This window comes from Mirounga angustirostris, unplaced genomic scaffold (assembly GCF_029215605.1).
Source record: "Mirounga angustirostris isolate CCGP_5_RB_7025 unplaced genomic scaffold, mMirAng1.0.hap1 SCAF_3, whole genome shotgun sequence".
Lineage (NCBI taxonomy): Eukaryota > Metazoa > Chordata > Mammalia > Carnivora > Phocidae > Mirounga > Mirounga angustirostris.
Genome location: NW_026991711.1, coordinates 1,051,167 through 1,069,288, shown reverse-complemented (window position 1 = coordinate 1,069,288; position 18,122 = coordinate 1,051,167). Strand labels below are relative to the sequence as shown.

Below are 18,122 nucleotides of genomic sequence, written 5' to 3'. Positions count from 1 at the left end.
CACCCACCCTTCCTGCTCAGGGTGCATCCGTGGGGTTCATCCACTCGTGGTCAGCAGGTGAGGACCCGTTTCCTTAAGAGCTACATCGTTCCGTAGGAATGTGCATAGATCCCGTGTGGTGTTGAGGCAATGCTCATCGTAACTTCTTGAAAAGAAATTCACTTAGGGAGCATTTTCTGCACACACACCAAAGCTGTTTCTCCCTGTGATGCACAAACGAGCTCACAGAGGCAGTAATGGACATACTTGTGTGGAGCAGCAGGTTCCTTCCAGAGGTGGTAACGGGGGTCAGCAAACAGCGAGAACAGACGGCGGAGTCCGCGTGAAGGGAGCGTGGACCGTGTGTGTTGTTTGTTGTGGAATATTTTTACACATGACGGTGAAGTTGGTCTGGGTTTGAGGGCCTTTAGGAGCAGAACGCTTTCCTACAGGATGCTCCTGGGCGGGCAGAGGGGGGACCAAGGGCGAGTGAGGTGGAGCTGGAGGCTCGCAGGCTCCCCAGGTGTTCGCTGTCCCCACACGGGGCTGGGAGTCCCTGGGAGTCTGCACCGAGGGGAGTGCTCTGTTAGGAAATCAGGTGCAGCGCACCTGGGACCGATGCCATTCAGAAAGCAAACCCTCTGGACACCCTTTCGCCTCCCACCCCCAAAATCCATAGAGATAGTGGCAAGCAACTTCAGTGACAAAAGCCTGAGGGCTCCCCACTGCGAGGATGGATGAGGACTTTCGAGGGTGCTCCCAGAGCCGTCCCCCGACCCGTCCCCCGACCCGCTGTCCTGGTGACTCAGGACTGGCGGCCGAGGGTGTAGGTGAAGGTAGATCAGACGTGTCTTCATTGCCGGGGGTCGGAACCAAATTTCCCAGTTCTGGAGCCAAGTTAGTTGGGTGTTGTTGGTCCGTGCCCGTAGAAATTACAGCTGAGGCCCACGCGTTACTGCGCGAGGCATCGGGAGCCCTACTTGGTACGGAATCTCAGGTCGGCCGTAATTTCCAGCTCCACAAATCTACCAGCTGGCGATGCGCTGGGTGGGACCCCGCGCGTCTGCTGTGCCCCTTGCTGTTACCCGGCCCTGAAAAAAGATTTCCGTGTCCCCTGCCAAGCAGGGGTGTGACCACGGGCCCCAGGTGTCAGGAAGCGGAGGGGCAGGCCTTCCTGCCAGGTCCCGCTGACAGGCCCACACGGGATTCAAGCCTGCTCACCATGTCCTTTGTCTGCAAACATCAGCTTCCAGTGAAAACAAAACGCAGCGTGGTTTCCGACACCTGCTGGCCCAGCATTTCTGTAGCCTGCTGCCAAGCTGCTCCTGGTCTCAGAGCTTAAAAAACTTTTCCTGCCCCCAAAGCGAAACAAGACTGCACTTTTCGGTCAGAGTTTCTTTCCTGGGCGCTGTGGCCTCTGGGGGCCGGGAAGTTCTGGTCCCTGGTCGTGGGGCCGCCCTGTGCAGGCAGCAGACCCCAGCCCTTCCCGCGAGGTGCCGGTAGCAGCCCCCTCCCCAGCATGGCAGCCAGAACCGTCCTGGGACTTTGCGGGGGTCTCCTGGGGGCAGAGTCGCCTCCAGGCACCAGCCCCCATGTGTGGGTCCGAGGGATGGAAGCCCCGTTTTGATCCAGTGATGGACTGGGGAATGAGGTCCGGATGTTGGTGGGGGTCTGTGGGGCTCTGTGTCCTCACACGAACTCTAGAACCCTACCTTGCCAAACGTATGCAAAGACCTAGCCTCCGTGTTCGCTGGCGTTTTCTCTGTTGAAAACTAACCGTACAGAAAGCTCCTTGTATTCCAGCCTCTTAATTCTTAATGAAATAGAGCTGTTTGCTTTTAAAGAAGTACTAGGAACGTTTTCTGAGAGGCGCGGTTCACAGAAACCAGAAGGGGGTCCGTGCTTAGGGGATTCTGGAGAAACCTTGAAGAGAATAAAATCTCCAGCGGACTGATTTCCCCCTAAGAGAAAGTCGGTGTTTCGTCTTCTGTGTCTTTGTCTGTAGTTGAGAAATGTCTTGTTTTCGTGATCTGACCCTATGTTTCCACCACGTGTGGCTTCGCGGTGCCGTGCCGGGGGCGGGGGGCATCTTCCTCGGCACTGTTGGCGCATCTGTGGTGCTGGCCGTCAGACGGGCTGCCAGGGCCTCTGTGCAGCGGTCTCGTCTGCCTCCATTTCCCCCTCCCCGTGACCGTCCAGGGGAACGCCCCACCCTCACGGGGTCGCCCGTTTAGGACACGGCTGTCCTCTTGGGCGGCTCGCTCCCGTCCTTGGTTTTGTTCCAGGGCGGGCAGGCATCTGAGTTGAGTTCAGAGGAGGTAGCCAGTGCTCCTGAGTCTGTTCTTGAGCGTGCAGACGGCGCGGAGCCGGGGAGCTGGGCCGCGTCTCTTCCGCAGGGAACACAACGCGGAAGAGACACGGCCGGCGGCCGGCACCCTGCAAACGAGCATTCCCGCTCCCTCTCCGTCCGCCGCGTCAGGACTGATGTTTGTGGAGGGTCGAGGGGGCTGACGTGGAGGGGCCAGTGCAGGAAGGACTCTGAACCCATCCCCCAACCGCTGGCCTGGCCCCTAGGGGGTGGCGCAGGGACCCCGGAGGTCGGGGGGGCCGGGGTGTCGACGGCCAGCTTCTTCCCATCCCTATGTCTTTGGGGTCTGGAGCGCTGGTCCGAGAGAGCCCTGAGCTGTGTTCTCTGACAGTCTTGTCTTGAGCGTGGAGGGGAATGATGTGTATTAACTGGAGACTCTTTGGATGATTTCCCCCCACAGATCTTTGGAAACTGGACCTTTGGGACGCTGGTGTTCACTGTGATGGTATTTACAGTCACACTAAAGGTAAGCGCATGCCGTTGATGTTCCTTCTTCAGCCGCCCCGTCCATTGTAACCGTGCCCGGGCTGGAGCCCCCATGCCCCGGGCCGCCCTCCAGGGTCACGTTCAGTCATTTAAGAAGTCAAGTGGGGACGCAATGCACTGGGTGCCGGGCGGCCAATACGTGAATTTCTGGAATGACACAGAAGGTGAATGAGGGAATGAGCCTTTTCTTTATAAAAGGAGTCGGGTGAGAATTCCTTTAAACAACAAGCCCCAATACAGTCAAAAGCTACTTTAAAACAAATGAATGTATTATGGGAAATTCAGCTCTTTTGAAAGTCAAGCCGGATTCTGCATTCCTCAGACTGTCGCCCCAAGTCTCCGCGGTGGGAACACAGCCGACAGGGTAGCTGGGCCGCGGGGTCCTCGCCAAGCGGAAGACACTCCGGGGCGTGCCCCCCGGGATGCGGGGACATTGCCTTGTCTCTCTCCTCTGGGAGCTCTGGTCGTGCTTCCTCAGCAGGTTTATGTGGGCGTCTTGGCTGCTGTGGAGGCGGGGTGGTCTGTGTTCCCCGTTCTCTCCCACTGCCGGTCCGCGATGCTGTGGCCGAGGCCCTGACAAGGTCCCGACGAGGCCCCGACCCGCGGCCTGTGTCTCTCTTTCAGTTGGCGCTCGATACGCACTACTGGACTTGGATAAACCACTTTGTCATCTGGGGGTCCCTGCTGTTCTACGTCGTCTTCTCCCTCCTCTGGGGAGGGATTATCTGGTACGTGGGGGCGCGAGGCCGAGGGGTCCCCACACTCCCTGGACCCACGTTCTCCGTGGGGGAGCCACGCTGCGTGGCAGGTGACTAGCTGAGACCAGGGAGGCCAGGCGCTGCCGCCAGGGACCTGCGTCAGATCGCAGGTCAGACGAGTCTTCTCGAGAGAAGTCATTTACGCTGTGGCCCGGGCGGGCATCACCCTCGCCGTGGTGGGCTGGGCGTCCTAGATGTGTCCCGGGATGGGGCCCGGGCTAAGTGCTTGTGGGCGTGGCGTGGCCAGCCTTCCATGCTGCAGCGGTGGTGAGCGGGCCTAGTGGGCGTAGCAGGTGGGGCCGGCCTGGGGGCCCCCCGCCGCCGCCGGCGGACGGGGCCCTGGTCCTGGGAGGCCACCCGGGACGCTCCGCGGAGAAGTGGCAGGGTCCCAGTGCTCCGTGGCCTCCGGCAGGGGCGAGACGTGGTTGTGTGTGTGGTGCCTGCTCGGGTGCTTTCCGTGGCACTCCGTGGCTCATGCTGTTCCTTCTGCCCGGCTGTCCTTTCCCGCCAGCCTGCCCCGTGAGCTCTTACGTGTCCTTCAGGACCCCTCTGATGCGTCGCCCTTCGCCCAGGCAGCTGGTCCCACCTCGTCCCGCCCCCGTCTCGGCACACACGGTGCCCCCACCTCTGCGTGAGACGGAGCATTTCCTGAGCGCGGCTGGGACAAGGGGGTCCTGGGCGTGCCTCCCCCGGGCGTGCTGGCCGGACGCGGCGTCCCCTCCGCGGTGCCCGTGTCGGGCAGCCTGGAGTGTGGGGCTCTGCCCTCAGCGCCGTGCCCGCCCCGCCTCTCAGAGCGTCGCTGACCTCTAGTGGCCAGGGCCCTGTGCTGCGTGTTCTTGGGGACCTGCGGTGCCGAGCTGGACGGGCTTGTGGTGGCCTCCGGCCTGTGACGTCCACGTTCCGTCCGGAGCACCCGTCCGCCCCGCTCCCCGCCTTGGGCGCACGGATGGCAGAACTAACCCCGGTTCGCTGCTGGTCCCTTCCAGCTTCCGTCTTGGAGTGCAGTGTGGATGTTTTCTTGAATCACAGGTTTGCCTGGAAGGGAGGCCCTTCGTGCTCTCTCTTTTCATAGGAAAAAATGTCATTTTTTCACTGTATAAGCCCAGGGTGGTTAACTAGCGCTGCTGATCAGAACCCGTGTGTGTCTTGAGCATGTTAACAGCCATCGCTCAGGTTGTGGTTCCAAGATACCAAAAAAAAAAATCAACTATTTTAATCTTTTAAAATCATTTTCCGCTGTCCAGAAACAGCTCCAGGGACATCCCGTCTCTTTGGGATGACTTGCAGAACTCCCTGCCCGGCCTGACGGGGAAATCCTGCGGCCCGTTGCTCATGAGTAGGCGGGCGCACACACACCCAGGAGGGTCAGCGGCAGAAGTAAAACCTCGGGGATCGGGCGGGCTTTTCCTGAGAGCAGAGAGCGCGCTGTCCTCCGGGTGACCTCCGACGTGCTCATCTGTTGTCTTTCCAGGCCGTTCCTGAATTACCAGAGAATGTACTATGTGTTCATCCAGATGTTGTCCAGCGGCCCTGCCTGGCTGCTCATCATCCTGCTCATCACTGTCAGCCTCCTTCCTGACGTTCTCAAGAAAGTCCTGTGCAGGCAGCTGTGGCCCAGTGCCACAGAGAGAGTCCAGGTAGGGGTGGGGCGGGGCTGGGGGTGCTGCAGGGGGGCGGGGGGCGCGGGGGCCCAGCCGGAACAGGCGCTGTGATGCTGTAAGGAAAGCAGGAGAGGCTTGCGTTGGGAGATGCGCTCAGTCCGGGTGTTACTGACGAGCGTTAGACAACGCGGGGGAAACGCGGGATGACCGCGTTCGGGCCCGAGACGCTGGTCCGCTGAAGTCAGAGAAGGATCGAGGGGGACGGGCTGAGCCGATACAGAAGGAAGATTATCTTGTGTAAATCCAAAAAAGTTTTCAGAATTAGTTGTTACCTCGAAGGGAAAGTTGCATTAGTTTTAGGGATGGTGACTGTGGCCCCAAGCGTTAGCGTTTATACTGGGCAATTCTGGTGAGTACAGGGGTCCCGTGGTTTCCGCAATCCCAGATGGAGGCCAGCAGATGAATTCTGGATTCAGGAGAGAAGTGACATGTGCAGAACGCCCGGCCCAGTGTAACCGTAGCAGCAGGGGCCAGAGCTGCTCAGAGTTCTCAGCAAGGGCTCGTCCCCCTTCATCCCCTCACCCCTGCGATCTCCGGGAGGGCACGTCCCCCGTCCCCTCACCCCTGCGATCTCAGGGAGGGCACATCCCCCATCCCCTCACGCCTGTGATCTCAGGGAAGGCACGTCCCCTGTCCCCTCACCCCTGCAATCTCAGGGAGGGCACGTCCCCCGTCCCCTCACCCCTGCGATCTCAGGGAGGGCACGTCCCCTGTCCCCTCACCCCTGCGATCTCAGGGAGCACTCCTTCCCCTTCATTCCTTCACCCCTGCAATCTCAGGGAGGGCACATTCTCCATCCCTCACCCCTGCGATCTCAAGGAGGGCACATCCCCCATCCCTCACCCCTGCAATCTCAGGAAAGACACCCCCCTCACCTCAGAGATCTCAGGGAGAACATGCCCACCATCCCCTCACTCCTGCGATCTCAGGGAGGGCACATTCCCCCATCCCCTCACCCCTGTGATCTCAGAGGGCATGCCTCCCTTCATCCCTTCACCCCTGCAATCTCAGGGAGGGCACATCCCCCATCCCCTCACCCCTGCGATCTCAGGGAGCACTCCTTCCCCTTCATTCCTTCACCCCTGCAATCTCAGGGAGGGCACATTCTCCATCCCTCACCCCTGCGATCTCAAGGAGGGCACATCCCCCATCCCTCACCCCTGCAATCTCAGAAAAGACACCCCCCTCACCTCGGAGATCTCAGGGAGAACATGCCCACCATCCCCTCACTCCTGCGATCTCAGGGAGGGCACGCTCCCCCATCCCCTCACCCCTGTGATCTCAGAGGGCATGCCTCCCTTCATCCCTTCACCCCTGCAATCTCAGGGAGGGCACATCCCCCATCCCCTCACCCCTGCGATCTCACGGAGCACTCCTTCCCCTTCATTCCTTCACCCCTGCAATCTCAGGGAGGGCACATTCCCCATCCCTCACCCCTGCGATCTCAAGGAGGGCACATCCCCCATCCCTCACCCCTGCAATCTCAGGAAAGACACCCCCCTCACCTCTGAGATCTCAGGGAGAGCATGCCCACCATCCCCTCACTCCTGCGATCTCAGGGAGGGCACGTTCCCCCGTCCCTTCACCCCTGTGATCTCAGAGGGCATGCCTCCCTTCATCCCTTCACCCCTGCAATCTCAGGGAGGGCACATCCCCCATCCCCTCACCCCTGCAATCTCAGGGAGTGCACATCCCCCATCCCCTCACCCCTGTAATCTCAGGAAAGACACTCCCCTCACCTCTGAGGTCTCAGGGAGAACATGCCCACCATCCCCTCACTCCTGCGATCTCAGGGAGGGCACGTCCCCCGTCCCCTCACGCCTGCGATCTCAGGGAGGGCACGTCCCCCGTCCCCTCACCCCTGCGATCTCAGGGAGGGCACGTCCCCCGTCCCCTCACCCCTGCGATCTCAGGGAGGGCACGTCCCCCGTCCCCTCACCCCTGCGATCTCAGGGAGCACTCCTTCCCCTTCATTCCTTCACCTCTGCAATCTCAGGGAGGGCACATTCTCCATCCCTCACCCCTGCGATCTCAAGGAGGGCACATCCCCCATCCCTCACCCCTGCAATCTCAGGAAAGACACCCCCCTCACCTCAGAGATCTCAGGGAGAACATGCCCACCATCCCCTCACTCCTGCGATCTCAGGGAGGGCACATTCCCCCATCCCCTCACCCCTGTGATCTCAGAGGGCATGCCTCCCTTCATCCCTTCACCCCTGCAATCTCAGGGAGGGCACGTCCCCCATCCCCTCACCCCTGCGATCTCAGGGAGGGCACGTCCCCCGTCCCCTCATCCCTGCGATCTCAGGGAGGGCACGTCCCCCGTCCCCTCACCCCTGCAATCTCAGGGAGGGCACGTTCCCCTGTCCCCTCACCCCTGCGATCTCAGGCAGGGCACGTCCCCCGTCCCCTCAACCCTGCGATCTCAGGGAGGGCACATCCCCCATCCCTTCACCCCTGCGATCTCAGGGAGCACTCCTTCCCCTTCATTCCTTCACCCCTGCAATCTCAAGGAGGGCACATTCCCCATCCCTCACCCCTGCGATCTCAGAAAAGACACCCCCCTCACCTCTGAGATCTCAGAGAGAACATGCCCACCATCCCCTCACCCCTGCGATCTCAGGGAGGGCACGTCCCCTGTCCCCTCACCCCTGTGATCTCAGAGGGCATGCCTCCCTTCATCCCCTCACCCCTGCAATCTCAGGGAGGGCACATCTCCCATCCCCTCACCCCTGTCATCTCAGGAAAGACACTCTCCTCACCTCTGAGGTCTCAGGGAGAACATGCCCACCATCTCCTTACCCCTGCGATCTCAGGGAGGGCACATGCCCTGTTCCCTCACCCCTGCGATCTCAGGGAGGGCACATCCCCCGTCCCTTCACATCTGCAATCTCAGGGAGGGCACGTCCCCCATCCCCTCACCCCTATGATCTCGGGGAGGACACCTCTCCCGCCCCCTCACCCCTGCGATCTCAGGGAGGGCACGTCCCCTGTCCCCTCACCCCTGCGATCTCAGGGAGGGCACGTCCCCCATCCCCTCAACCCTGCGATCTCAGGGAGGGCACATCCCCCATCCCCTCACCCCTGCGATCTCAGGGAGCACTCCTTCCCCTTTATTCCTTCACCCCTGCAATCTCAGGGAGGGCACATTCCCCATCCCTCACCCCTGTGATCTCAAGGAGGGCACATCCCCCATCCCTCACCCCTGCAATCTCAGGAAAGACACCCCTCTCACCTCTGAGATCTCAGGGAGAACATGCCCACTATCCCCTCACCCCTGCAATCTCAGGGAGGGCACATCCCCCATCCCTTCACATCTGCAATCTCAGGGAGGGCATGTCCCCCATCCCCTCACCCCTGTGATCTCAGAGAGGACACCTCTCCCGTCCCCTCACCCCTGCGATCTCAGGGAGGGCACGTCCCCCGTCCCCTCACCCTGTGTCCTGCCCGTGGAGGTGCAGAGCCTCCGTAAGGAGAAGGGAGGATCCTGCCGAGTGTGCAGAAGGCAGCAGAGGTGGGCCTGCAGGTGGGAGGACTGTCCACGCACGTGAGGACCCCAGGGAAGGCCTTCTGGAAAGCTCAGATGGCCCCGCTGCTCCTCCGCCCCCGGGTGCCGTTGGCCGGCCTCTGGGGTGGGAAACGGCCAGGCCGCTGCTGGGTTTGCAGGGAGCGAGGTCTGGGCACTGCTGTGCCCTCCTCCACCCGTCCCAGCGGTTGGATGGGACCCCGGTGGGTGGGCCCTCTCCGAAGTCTGCGCTGCTTTAGCATGCTGGGCCCGGCACCCCTGGTTGCTAGCATTCCCCTCCTTGGTGCCTGTGTGTGTGTGTGGTCGGCACCGACAGCGCGGAGCTCTTTGACAAGCGAGCATGACGGGAGCTGTCGGGCGGAGGAGACAGACAGAGGGGACGAGAGACCCGCGCGGCCCCCAGGAGGGGAGCGTCCAGGGGGGACACGGTTTGCTCGGCGCGATGGTGGGGATGCGCGAGGGAGGTGCCTGCGATTAACCGGGCCCAACCGCTTTAACTTGTTTCTCTTTTCCCTTCCTCCTTCCCTTTGTCTCCGACCTCTTTGCCTAAATAACCGCTCCCACCTGTCTCGCGATGTGCGTGGCCCCTCGACCCCTCTGGACTGCAGACTAAGAGCCAGTGCCTTTCTGTTGAGCAGTCCACCATCTTTATGCTCTCTCAGACCTCCAGCAGTCTGAGTTTCTAACGGAACAAGGTGATGCTTTTCTGTCGTTTGGCATGGTGGGGTTACGGTCGCAGGAAGCAGAGGGCTGACCCCTCCTGAGCCGTCCGGCACCCGTCCCGGGCTCCTGTCTGCTCAGGACGAGCGTGTCAGGAGCTACTGGGGTGACCTGTGTCTGAGACGCAGGAAGTGCGCGTGGCCCATGCTTCTCTCTGTGTCCGTGGGAGGTCGCGGGTCCCACCTGCCCGGGTGCAGGGCTGCGCTGCATCGCACTGGCTGGTGGGTGCCCGTGGCCCCTGCACACACAGGTGTGGGTGTGGCAGCTCCTACATCGCTCGAGCCCACGTGGGCAGAGTCCACGCAGCACCAGCCCTCTCTCCGCAGCCAATGGCGGATGGACGGCAAGACCTCCTCACTCACGCAGCTCTGCAGACCCATTGCACAGACAGGGAAACTGAGGCCCCCATGAGAGAGTGTTGTGCAGGCCCCGCAAGGCACTGCAGAAAAGACAAGGCTCAGGCTGAGCCACCCAGGCAGTGGAGAAAGCCAGGAGAGAGGTGTTTGGGTCAAGTGTTTCTCCAAATTCCCTTTTCACTTTGAAAAAGAATCTGATTGTTTTTAGAGAAAGCCTTAACGTTGCTGTGAGCGGCTGTGCTGGGTTATTTCTCAGCAGCATTGAGCCACGCACAGGGTAGCTGCCCGGGGCCACAGCCTGCTCGTGAAGAGCCACGATTTCAGGGGCACAGTTGTCCAGGGATGGCTCCTGTCCGTGCGTCTAAAGGACACCCTTACAGAGGCCTCAACGTCAGTGATGCTTGGAAACTGTTCCTAGTGTAGCTGAGTTCATAGGAAAATACCTAAGCAAGAAAAGGCTGTGTTTTCTTTTAATGACCGTTCATCCTCTATACGTTTTAAATGCTATTTTTTAACTAACAGGATGATACATTTTTTAACTTCTGGTAATTATCAGCAGTCAAAATTTTTCTACTCTGGTGCCATCAGAATTTGCTAGAATGAATGACTTAATTATGTCTCACTGGGTACCTACTTGAGAACATTTAGGATGATACTGTTAGGAACATTTAAGTCACAGGCTGTGCTTATGAAATTGGTTAAATCTTGCCAACTTTGGGATAAAAATACATACTTTCACTCTTGACGCGTGAGGTGTGCTAAGACTCTGTCTCAGAAGCCCATGTCTGGCTGCTCGGGGACAGTCGGCGCCGGGCGCCCTGCGGGGTCCACGGCCACACGAGGCGGCCCACAGGTGTCCCCACACCTGCACCTTCCGGAGCCCCTGGCACGCACACAGGTGTGCGTGTGCTTCTGGGGACCCCCCTGGACACCCGCCAAACTTTGGAGGAACAGACCCTGGACCAGTCCTCATGTCAGATGGGCCGTTGTTTCCTTCCATCTGTTCTGTTAAAAAGAAACACATCACAGGCACCAGGTCTCACGTGTATACATGTGTGACCCGTGTATACATATTTGTACACGTGTTTCGCTGCGTTACCGGATACAGTTCCATCCCTGCAAAGGGCCGCACCCCCTTCCCCTGCTCAGTTCATCCTTCTCCTCACCAGAAGACGTTCTGCATCTCACACCTTATATTCCTCCACCTCTTAAAATTCCCTTCTTGCTGGTTCCTGAGGCACTGATACGGTCTGACGAGAAAGCCGGCGTTGACTTCCGCCACTGTGACCCCTGGGCCCTGCAGGAGTCTAGCCCTGGGGTCGGGGCGAAGGACAGGGACAGAGGGACAGGCAGGTGCAGGGCTGAGCACCGAGGCGGCCGCCGGGCGGGAGCGGCCGGTCCGGTCCTTCCAGCGGAGGCTCCTCCGTGGGCTCCCGGCCTGCTGCCCCAGCCTGCCCTCCTCTCTGTGCCCTGCCCCGTCCCTTGGTCTCTCTCAGGTGAAGCGCTGTTAGGAAGACCCGCTCCTTCCCTGGCGGCGCCCTCCCGCTGCCCCCAGCTCGCGCAGGCCCCAGGTCCGGCTGCGAGGCTGGGTCGTGCTCACGGACGGGAGGCGCTTCTGGAACCAGGCGCAGCCCCTCTCAGTATTTCTCCTCGCCTTGCAGCAGAGCACGAAACTCAAAGCATCGGTCGCCGCTGCGCCGGGCACGGACGGGCCACTTCTGAAGGACCTCTTGCCACGGCCGAGGCGCCATTAGCCAAGGATAGGTAACCGTGTCTGCCACGCCGCCTGGCAGGCCTTCTGGGTGTGCTGTGATCCTTCCAAACTGTCTGCTTTTCCTCCAAAGTTTTGCTGTGCCGTTTTGATAACAAAGGTTCATGATGAAAAAAACAGAACAAAAACATTTTTTACACACACGTGTTTCTGTCCCAGGTAAGTGACCTGCCTGAGCGTGTCTGGGCCGCACGTGGCCGTGCACTGCTCGTGTGCACACGCACATGTGTGCCGTGGCCTTCCACGCGCGTTTGCGGGATCCGCTCAGCCAGCGTGTTCAGTGCTTAGTTTGCCAGAGCAAAGCTCATTCCTCGGCCTTGGTTGTGGAACGAGCTTCACCCAGAAGGTCTCTCAGGAAAGACCGTATTTTGACAAGACGGTGGAAGATTGCATGGTTTGCGTGGGACGTTGGCCCAGGCAGACGTCCGACACAGGTGTCCCGTTGTCCGTCAGCCGCCCCCGGGGGCTGTGTCTGCCCCAGAGAGGCCCGGAAATGCAGCCGCACTCACGACGCGCCCTGAGCCGGGTGTCTCCGGGGTGACAGGCACAGCCTTCTCTGCCCGGGGACGGTTATTCCTGTAAGACCGATTTCTCCCGGACTGCTTCCCCAGGCTCTGCTGCCCGGTAAACTTAACAACGGCTGGGTGAGGTTGCTGGCCTCCTTGGGCCGTAAGAACCTGCACACGCTGAGGTTGCCCGCGTGCGTGGAGGGGACCGTGGACCCCAGCCCCGGTCCCCGGGGCCTCTGGCAGAGGTTTCGCACATGACGGAGCCAAGCGGGGCAGCCGCTGGTGGCCAGAATGCGGTCACATGGGACACGCACCGACCGTGTCTGGAACGGGAGGCCTGCGGGCAGCGGCAGAGCAGGCTGGGCGGGGTCCTTGGGGAGGGTCCCGGGACTGACGCTGTCCTCTGTGTTCTCCAACAGAGCACATGCGTGCGCGGCCAGGACTACCTCCCCGAACTCACCCTCCTGGCCTGCCCGCAGAGCCCCAGCCCCTGGGCCGTGTGGCCGGGCCCGCACACAAAGCAGGGGACGCTGACGTGACCTCCCCTCGCCGGTCTCCTGCACAACCACCACCACCCCGGCCCTGCGCCCGATGGGGGGACCGCTGGTGGAACCAGGACAAGCCTTTGAGAGCCGCACGTGTGTGCTTCTCCCCGCCCCCGAAGGAGGGATGAGAACCACGGGACGTGTCTGGGACGCGTGGCTGGCAGTCGCCACCTCTCGTGGGGCTGGGGGCCCCCACAGCCTCCCTTGGGCATTTGGTTGGGCTCACGCGACCCACTGCATCCCGGGCCAGGGCCTCCAGCCCCAGACGCCGCCGGAGGAGGGCACCTGCGTGGAGGTGGGCCGTCGGCTCGAGCGGGGGTGGCCACACGGCCAACTGTCCGAGCACAGGGGCCTTGTCCTCCCCGTGGGGCGGGCCGGCCTTGCCTCCGTGCCTCCTTGTCCAGAGCGCTCCAGTCCTCGTGCTTCTGGAACTGGCCGGACCAGACCCTGGCGTCACCGTGCTCCTACAGCCTGTCGGAGTCCTGGACTGTGTCCTGCTTCTGTCCAAACCCGCTACCTAGCGAAGCTGCTTTCAGGGTCCTGTCCGACTCGGGGTTCGTCCCTCTGAGGGAGGACTAGCATCCCCCGTGTGAATCTGAGTGGTTCCCATCCCCAGCTGCCCCTGTGGAGAAAAAACATCGTGTGTGACGAATGGAGAACACTGTCCCTTCCAGCCTTCCCAATACGAGATAGGAGCTGGTGTTCCTCACACCTCCACGGATAGAGCCTCCCCGCGTTCTCTTGTCCAGAGAGCTTCCCCAGTTGTAGGGGAAGGCTGGTGGTCGGGGGCCGGGGGCCCGACCCTTCGATGTCCTCATGGAGAGGTGGCCTCCAGGGGCCACGTCCATCTTCCAAAATCTATTTCAGGCCCACACAGGTCTGACGGTGAGGCGGTATCTGAATCCTGAGAAGCAGGATTGCCGCCCTGGCCCGCTGCCCATGGCCGAGACCCGGACCAAGCCCTGCGTGTTCTGTTGGATAAGCGCTGTGTTGTGATCCGCTGTCCAGGGCGTCATTTGGGGTGGGCAGACCTTGAGGCTGCTGCGTTGACAGTCCCGGTCCCTTCTCTGTACTGCTGTTTGTTTCTAGAAGTGACCTCCTTGACGTAGCCTTAATGGTCCACAAAGAAGACATTTCAGTCTGAGATTCAAAGTGTGGATGTGGAAACGGATGCCTTTTGAGAAAAACATCGCCCGAAGCTAAACGACAAGCCGGCCCCTTGCCCGCTGCCGGGTTCCAGGCTGTGGCCCCGGCGACGCTGGTGAGTGAACACGGAGTCTGCTTCAGAGACGCTCCATGCCGCATAGGCATTTTGGGAAGCCCAGATTTCACAATTTGTATAATGTTTCGCCTATAAGATATTTATTTGAACTAGGGGATGAACTGACTGCGTACACAGAGTAGTTGGGGTAAGTCCAGGTGAAGTAGCAACAGCAAACCAAAGACCCGGAGAAAGGACGGGGAGTGCACGGGGGTCTCCGCCCTCTGCCCCGCGCGCCCCGCCCCCCGTCCGCGCTAGGCCCGCAGCAGTGGTGTGTGCATTTTTACAGCCGTTTTTAAGAACCTAATATGGGTATAAATGTAATACCTGTAGGGAGACAGATTCTCTGTATGTTTAGTTAACAAATTCTTTGTAATGTATTTTTTTAGAAATCTTAAAATTGCCTTTGCGCTGAAATATTTTCATAGCTGTTTCTATCCCTTTATTCATTTATTTGTTAATATACCACATCTAATTTTTAAAGTACGTTTTTAAAGCTTTTATTTTTTAAGTTGATGAACTTTTGGCCACTTTGCATTTAAATTCTGGTGGGCGTTTTGGCCGAGTATCTCCATATCTGATGAATGTGAAGATTCAGGTTTGATTTTATTCTCTACACCTGTGTCCCCGGCGGCAGTGATTAGTTGAAGGCCTATTTAGAGCACAATATTTCGCTTGCTGATTCTTCACAGTTGATTGCGATTATTGTCTGCTTTTTGATTTGTTTTTCATTTCCGTCCTTCGGCCTTAAAATAGAAGCTTCTCGAGGGATGGTTTGGTACCCTCTGATAACGCACGTCTCGTTGGGAAAGTCGCTAACCCCTTGCGTGCTCCCAGTGTCTCTTACAAGGTTGTTAGGGAATCCTCCGTGAGTGCGCCTGATCGGTGACGCGGGCCCGGGGCGGGAGGTAGAGCGGCAGAGCCCTCCGGGATGAGTGTGTGCGTGGGACCCAGTGCGATCTCTCACCTGCACGAGTTCCTGTTTACTTGCCTTAAACTGACCTGAAAGCAAGTCCTGTCAACTGTGAGTGTTTGTTTTGGAAACCTCGTTCAGGACTGCCCACGTTAATGAATTGCCAACCCGTGATCTCCCACACGGGTCCCAGCATCTGGTTCCCAAGCCGCACACCATCCCCTTCAGAGCAGGTCACACTAACACACAGGTGGTCCCCACCACGTCCCCGCCTCCTGTTTTCAGCTCTGTGTCCACTCAGGGCCACACAGTACGCGCACATACAGGCTCCCTGGGCCCTGGCCATCCTGCCCGCTTCCTGAGGGGACCCTGCCAGGAGCTCCAGGAACACAAGGCTTGAGCCTCGTGCCCTGATAGGACACCGGAGGCGGGCACGGCAGCCCCGGGGGTGAGACGGGGCTGCGGATGGACATGCTGCAACGCCTCCTCCTTGGGAAGACCCCCCACGGCTCTGCCCTCGGGACAGGGCAGAGAGCAGCGTCCGGACCGTCCGAGCCGCGGGGCCTCTGCGAGCCTCCGGGAGCACCGGCCGGCCCTCTGCCGCGGGCGGCGGGCAGAAGAGGCATCCTCCCGTTGGCAACTCCGGTGCGAACCCAGCTTGGCTATTCCTGTGCATTTGACTCCATAGGGTGAACGCCGACCAGATGAGCCCCTCGTGGTGGCCGGGCCTGCACTTGGGAAGGAGGCCCAGGCGCCCAGCTTCTGCAGTGACGGGTTCTAGAGTTGTAGTTTGGCCTGGTGAGATTTTGCAGCTTTAAGTACCAAAATGTCTCCTACATGCTGTTCTAATTAGTCTCAAATTGTTGCATATCAACCAAATGCCCAGTGCGGCCTAAAGGGAGTTTCCTGGCCTTTTTCTTTAAAACCACTGAGCTCACCGGTGTTGCACTGACCGGAGTAACCCAGTGCAATTCCTCCTCCTTTCCTCGGAAAGCCGTTATTTATTTAACAGCTCCGCGTCACATTTCCGTGTGCAGTTTCTTGCCTTCTACGTTTCTTTTAGAAGCTTCCCATTTAAAAACAGGAAAAATGTCAGTCGGCAAATACATTTTTTTGAGTTAGAGGGTAGGTGAATGAGAATGAGAATCATTCTGATGTTGTCTATAAACAAAGCTTTAATGAAGATGCATCGGAAGTATTACTAAAGTGTGATTCTACTTTTGCAGAAAATAAAGATCAGTTTATATAGCTTTATTTTTTACCTTATCAAAATATACAGAATTTTAATATGCATATATTGTCTCTGACTTAAAACTATGATGTGTGTCTGCATTGCCATTTAAAATGTCTATTCATTATGTAATGTGATAAAAGAGAATCTTCAAAATGTATTTAACATGAATGGTATCTGTAGTTGTCATCATCATAAATACTGGAATTTATTTTTAAATTATTGAACATAATAGGTGCGGTTAAGGTAATAAATCAGCCTCCAGGTAGTCAGGTTTAATTGATAATGATTCATTAACCCACTTTGAAAAATTAAATTGTGATTAAACCAAATCTTACACTTTGTAAAGTTTATTTTGTATGCTACTGTTTTTAACTTTTATTTCTGTAGATAAAATATGACTTAATTATATCAGACTTTTCTGCGGATTATTTTTTTTTTAAGATTATTTATTAGAGAGAGAGAGAGCATGAGAGAGAGGAGAGTCAGAGAGAGAAGCAGACCCCCTGCTGAGCAGGGAGCCCGATGCGGGACTCGATCCAGGGACTCCAGGATCATGACCTGAGCCGAAGGCAGTCGCCTAACCGACTGAGCCACCCAGGTGCCCCTCTGCAGATTATTTAAGCAGGAGACTTGAATCTGCTTGCAACAGAGAAGAAAAAAATGTCTGGTTTGGTTTCTTTATAAATAAATCAGCAGTTGGGCTTAAATCTCTGGGGACAGAAGCTGCAGGGTGAAACCTCTCAGCCTGAGTGTTTGGGCTGAAGGTGGGCAGGCGTCCCCTGGGTGACCGGGTGGCACGTCCACTCACTGAGGCCGCAGTGCGGCCCAGGTGCTCAGGACGGGAGAACGGCATCATGGATTCCTCGCTGAGCCGCCCCATCGCCACCCGCAGCTCTTCTGACCGTCCTGCCTGGGCCCCGCACCCCGGCTGTAAGCTTCCGCTTGCCCCGGCCTCCTTCCCCCTTCCTCTGGCCTCTCCCATTCCCTCCTCCCGTCCAGACTCCGGGCCTGCACCCTGCACGGGTCCCCTGTGCCCGCTGGTCGCACCAGCTCCACGACGCCTGTGGACAGCGGGCTGGTTCGTGTGTCCCCTCCTCGCCCAGTCAAATCCCCACGCTGCCCCCTCCCCCTCGGCTGGTCATTCACCTCCCGCCCACCGGCCACTGCGGTCCCTTCAGCTCCTTGTCTGAGATTCGGAGCCGATTAGGGGACGAGGGTGGAGCCCGGTCGGGGATGCTCAGTTCTGGGGTGCCACCCCACAGGCCTCCCCAAACCTCTGGGAGGGACCTGGGCTCCACCATGTGCGGGCTTGTCCCCAGCCCTCGCGCCCCGTGACGCAAGCACGCATCCGGGGCTGAGTAACGTGGGCTGGATGGGTGGCCGACACTGTCCCCGGCCAGCCGCCGGCGGCCAGCACGAGACTATGGAATATGCAACAGGAAGTAAAAGCCTCTGGCACTTGTCGTGGGTCTAACCTGCCTCGGTGACCCTGGTGGCTGGGAGGACAGCGCCTTGTCCTGCTGGTACGAGGCTCACAGGTGTAACAACCAGCACCACTCACCTGTGTTCCCGTGAACACACAACCACTCGGTCATATCCTAACAACACCCACATGCTAGGGAGCTCCCTCTTGCACGGAGAAGTCTCGGGAACACGTCATTTCTCCATTTCTTTCCTGCATTGAGGGGATACCACTAAATTCCCCGAGGGAAAATGTTCACCTTTGTACATTTTTAGGATTCAGGCACGCATTGGAATAATGCAGGAATGACGAATGAAATAGCAAATGTCTAACTCATCACTGAGCTGCACTTACTTGTTCTCACCGAGCCTGATGGAGGCTCAACAGAAACCCGAGGGCCCATCAACTATGAATTAGACGAAGAATTTCATGTACACTGAAGACGCCAACCCCACAATCAGTGGACAAGTGTCATGACTAATGGCAGCCAATCTTGGGAAGATAGAAATGGACACTTGACGCGTACAGCACGTTACTGGAGGCGACCTATCGCTTGCCTTCCATCGTTTGTTT

General features: G+C 58.6%; 1 protein-coding gene across 8 annotated transcripts in view; it reads left to right on the top strand.

The window, feature by feature from the left end:
• ATP11A (ATPase phospholipid transporting 11A) overlaps positions 1-16,500 on the top strand; it is a 121,398-nt gene extending 104,898 nt beyond the window's left edge. The window contains exons 26-30 of one of the 8 annotated variants that reach the window (XR_006789794.3): positions 2,748-2,813; positions 3,458-3,561; positions 5,063-5,228; positions 11,516-11,784; positions 12,554-12,691. Coding sequence is in view for 7 of the 8 variants with exons in the window: in XM_045869727.3 (XP_045725683.2) it covers positions 2,748-2,813; positions 3,458-3,561; positions 5,063-5,228; positions 12,554-12,673 (456 nt within the window). In the remaining variant the exon portion in view is untranslated. Of the gene's footprint in view, positions 1-2,747; positions 2,814-3,457; positions 3,562-5,062; positions 5,229-9,386; positions 9,474-11,515 lie in introns of all 8 variants that reach the window. The other 7 variants (XM_045869730.3, XM_054506415.2, XM_064585887.1 and 4 more) reach the window with 7 other exon arrangements.
• Positions 16,501-18,122: the final 1,622 nt, after the last annotated feature.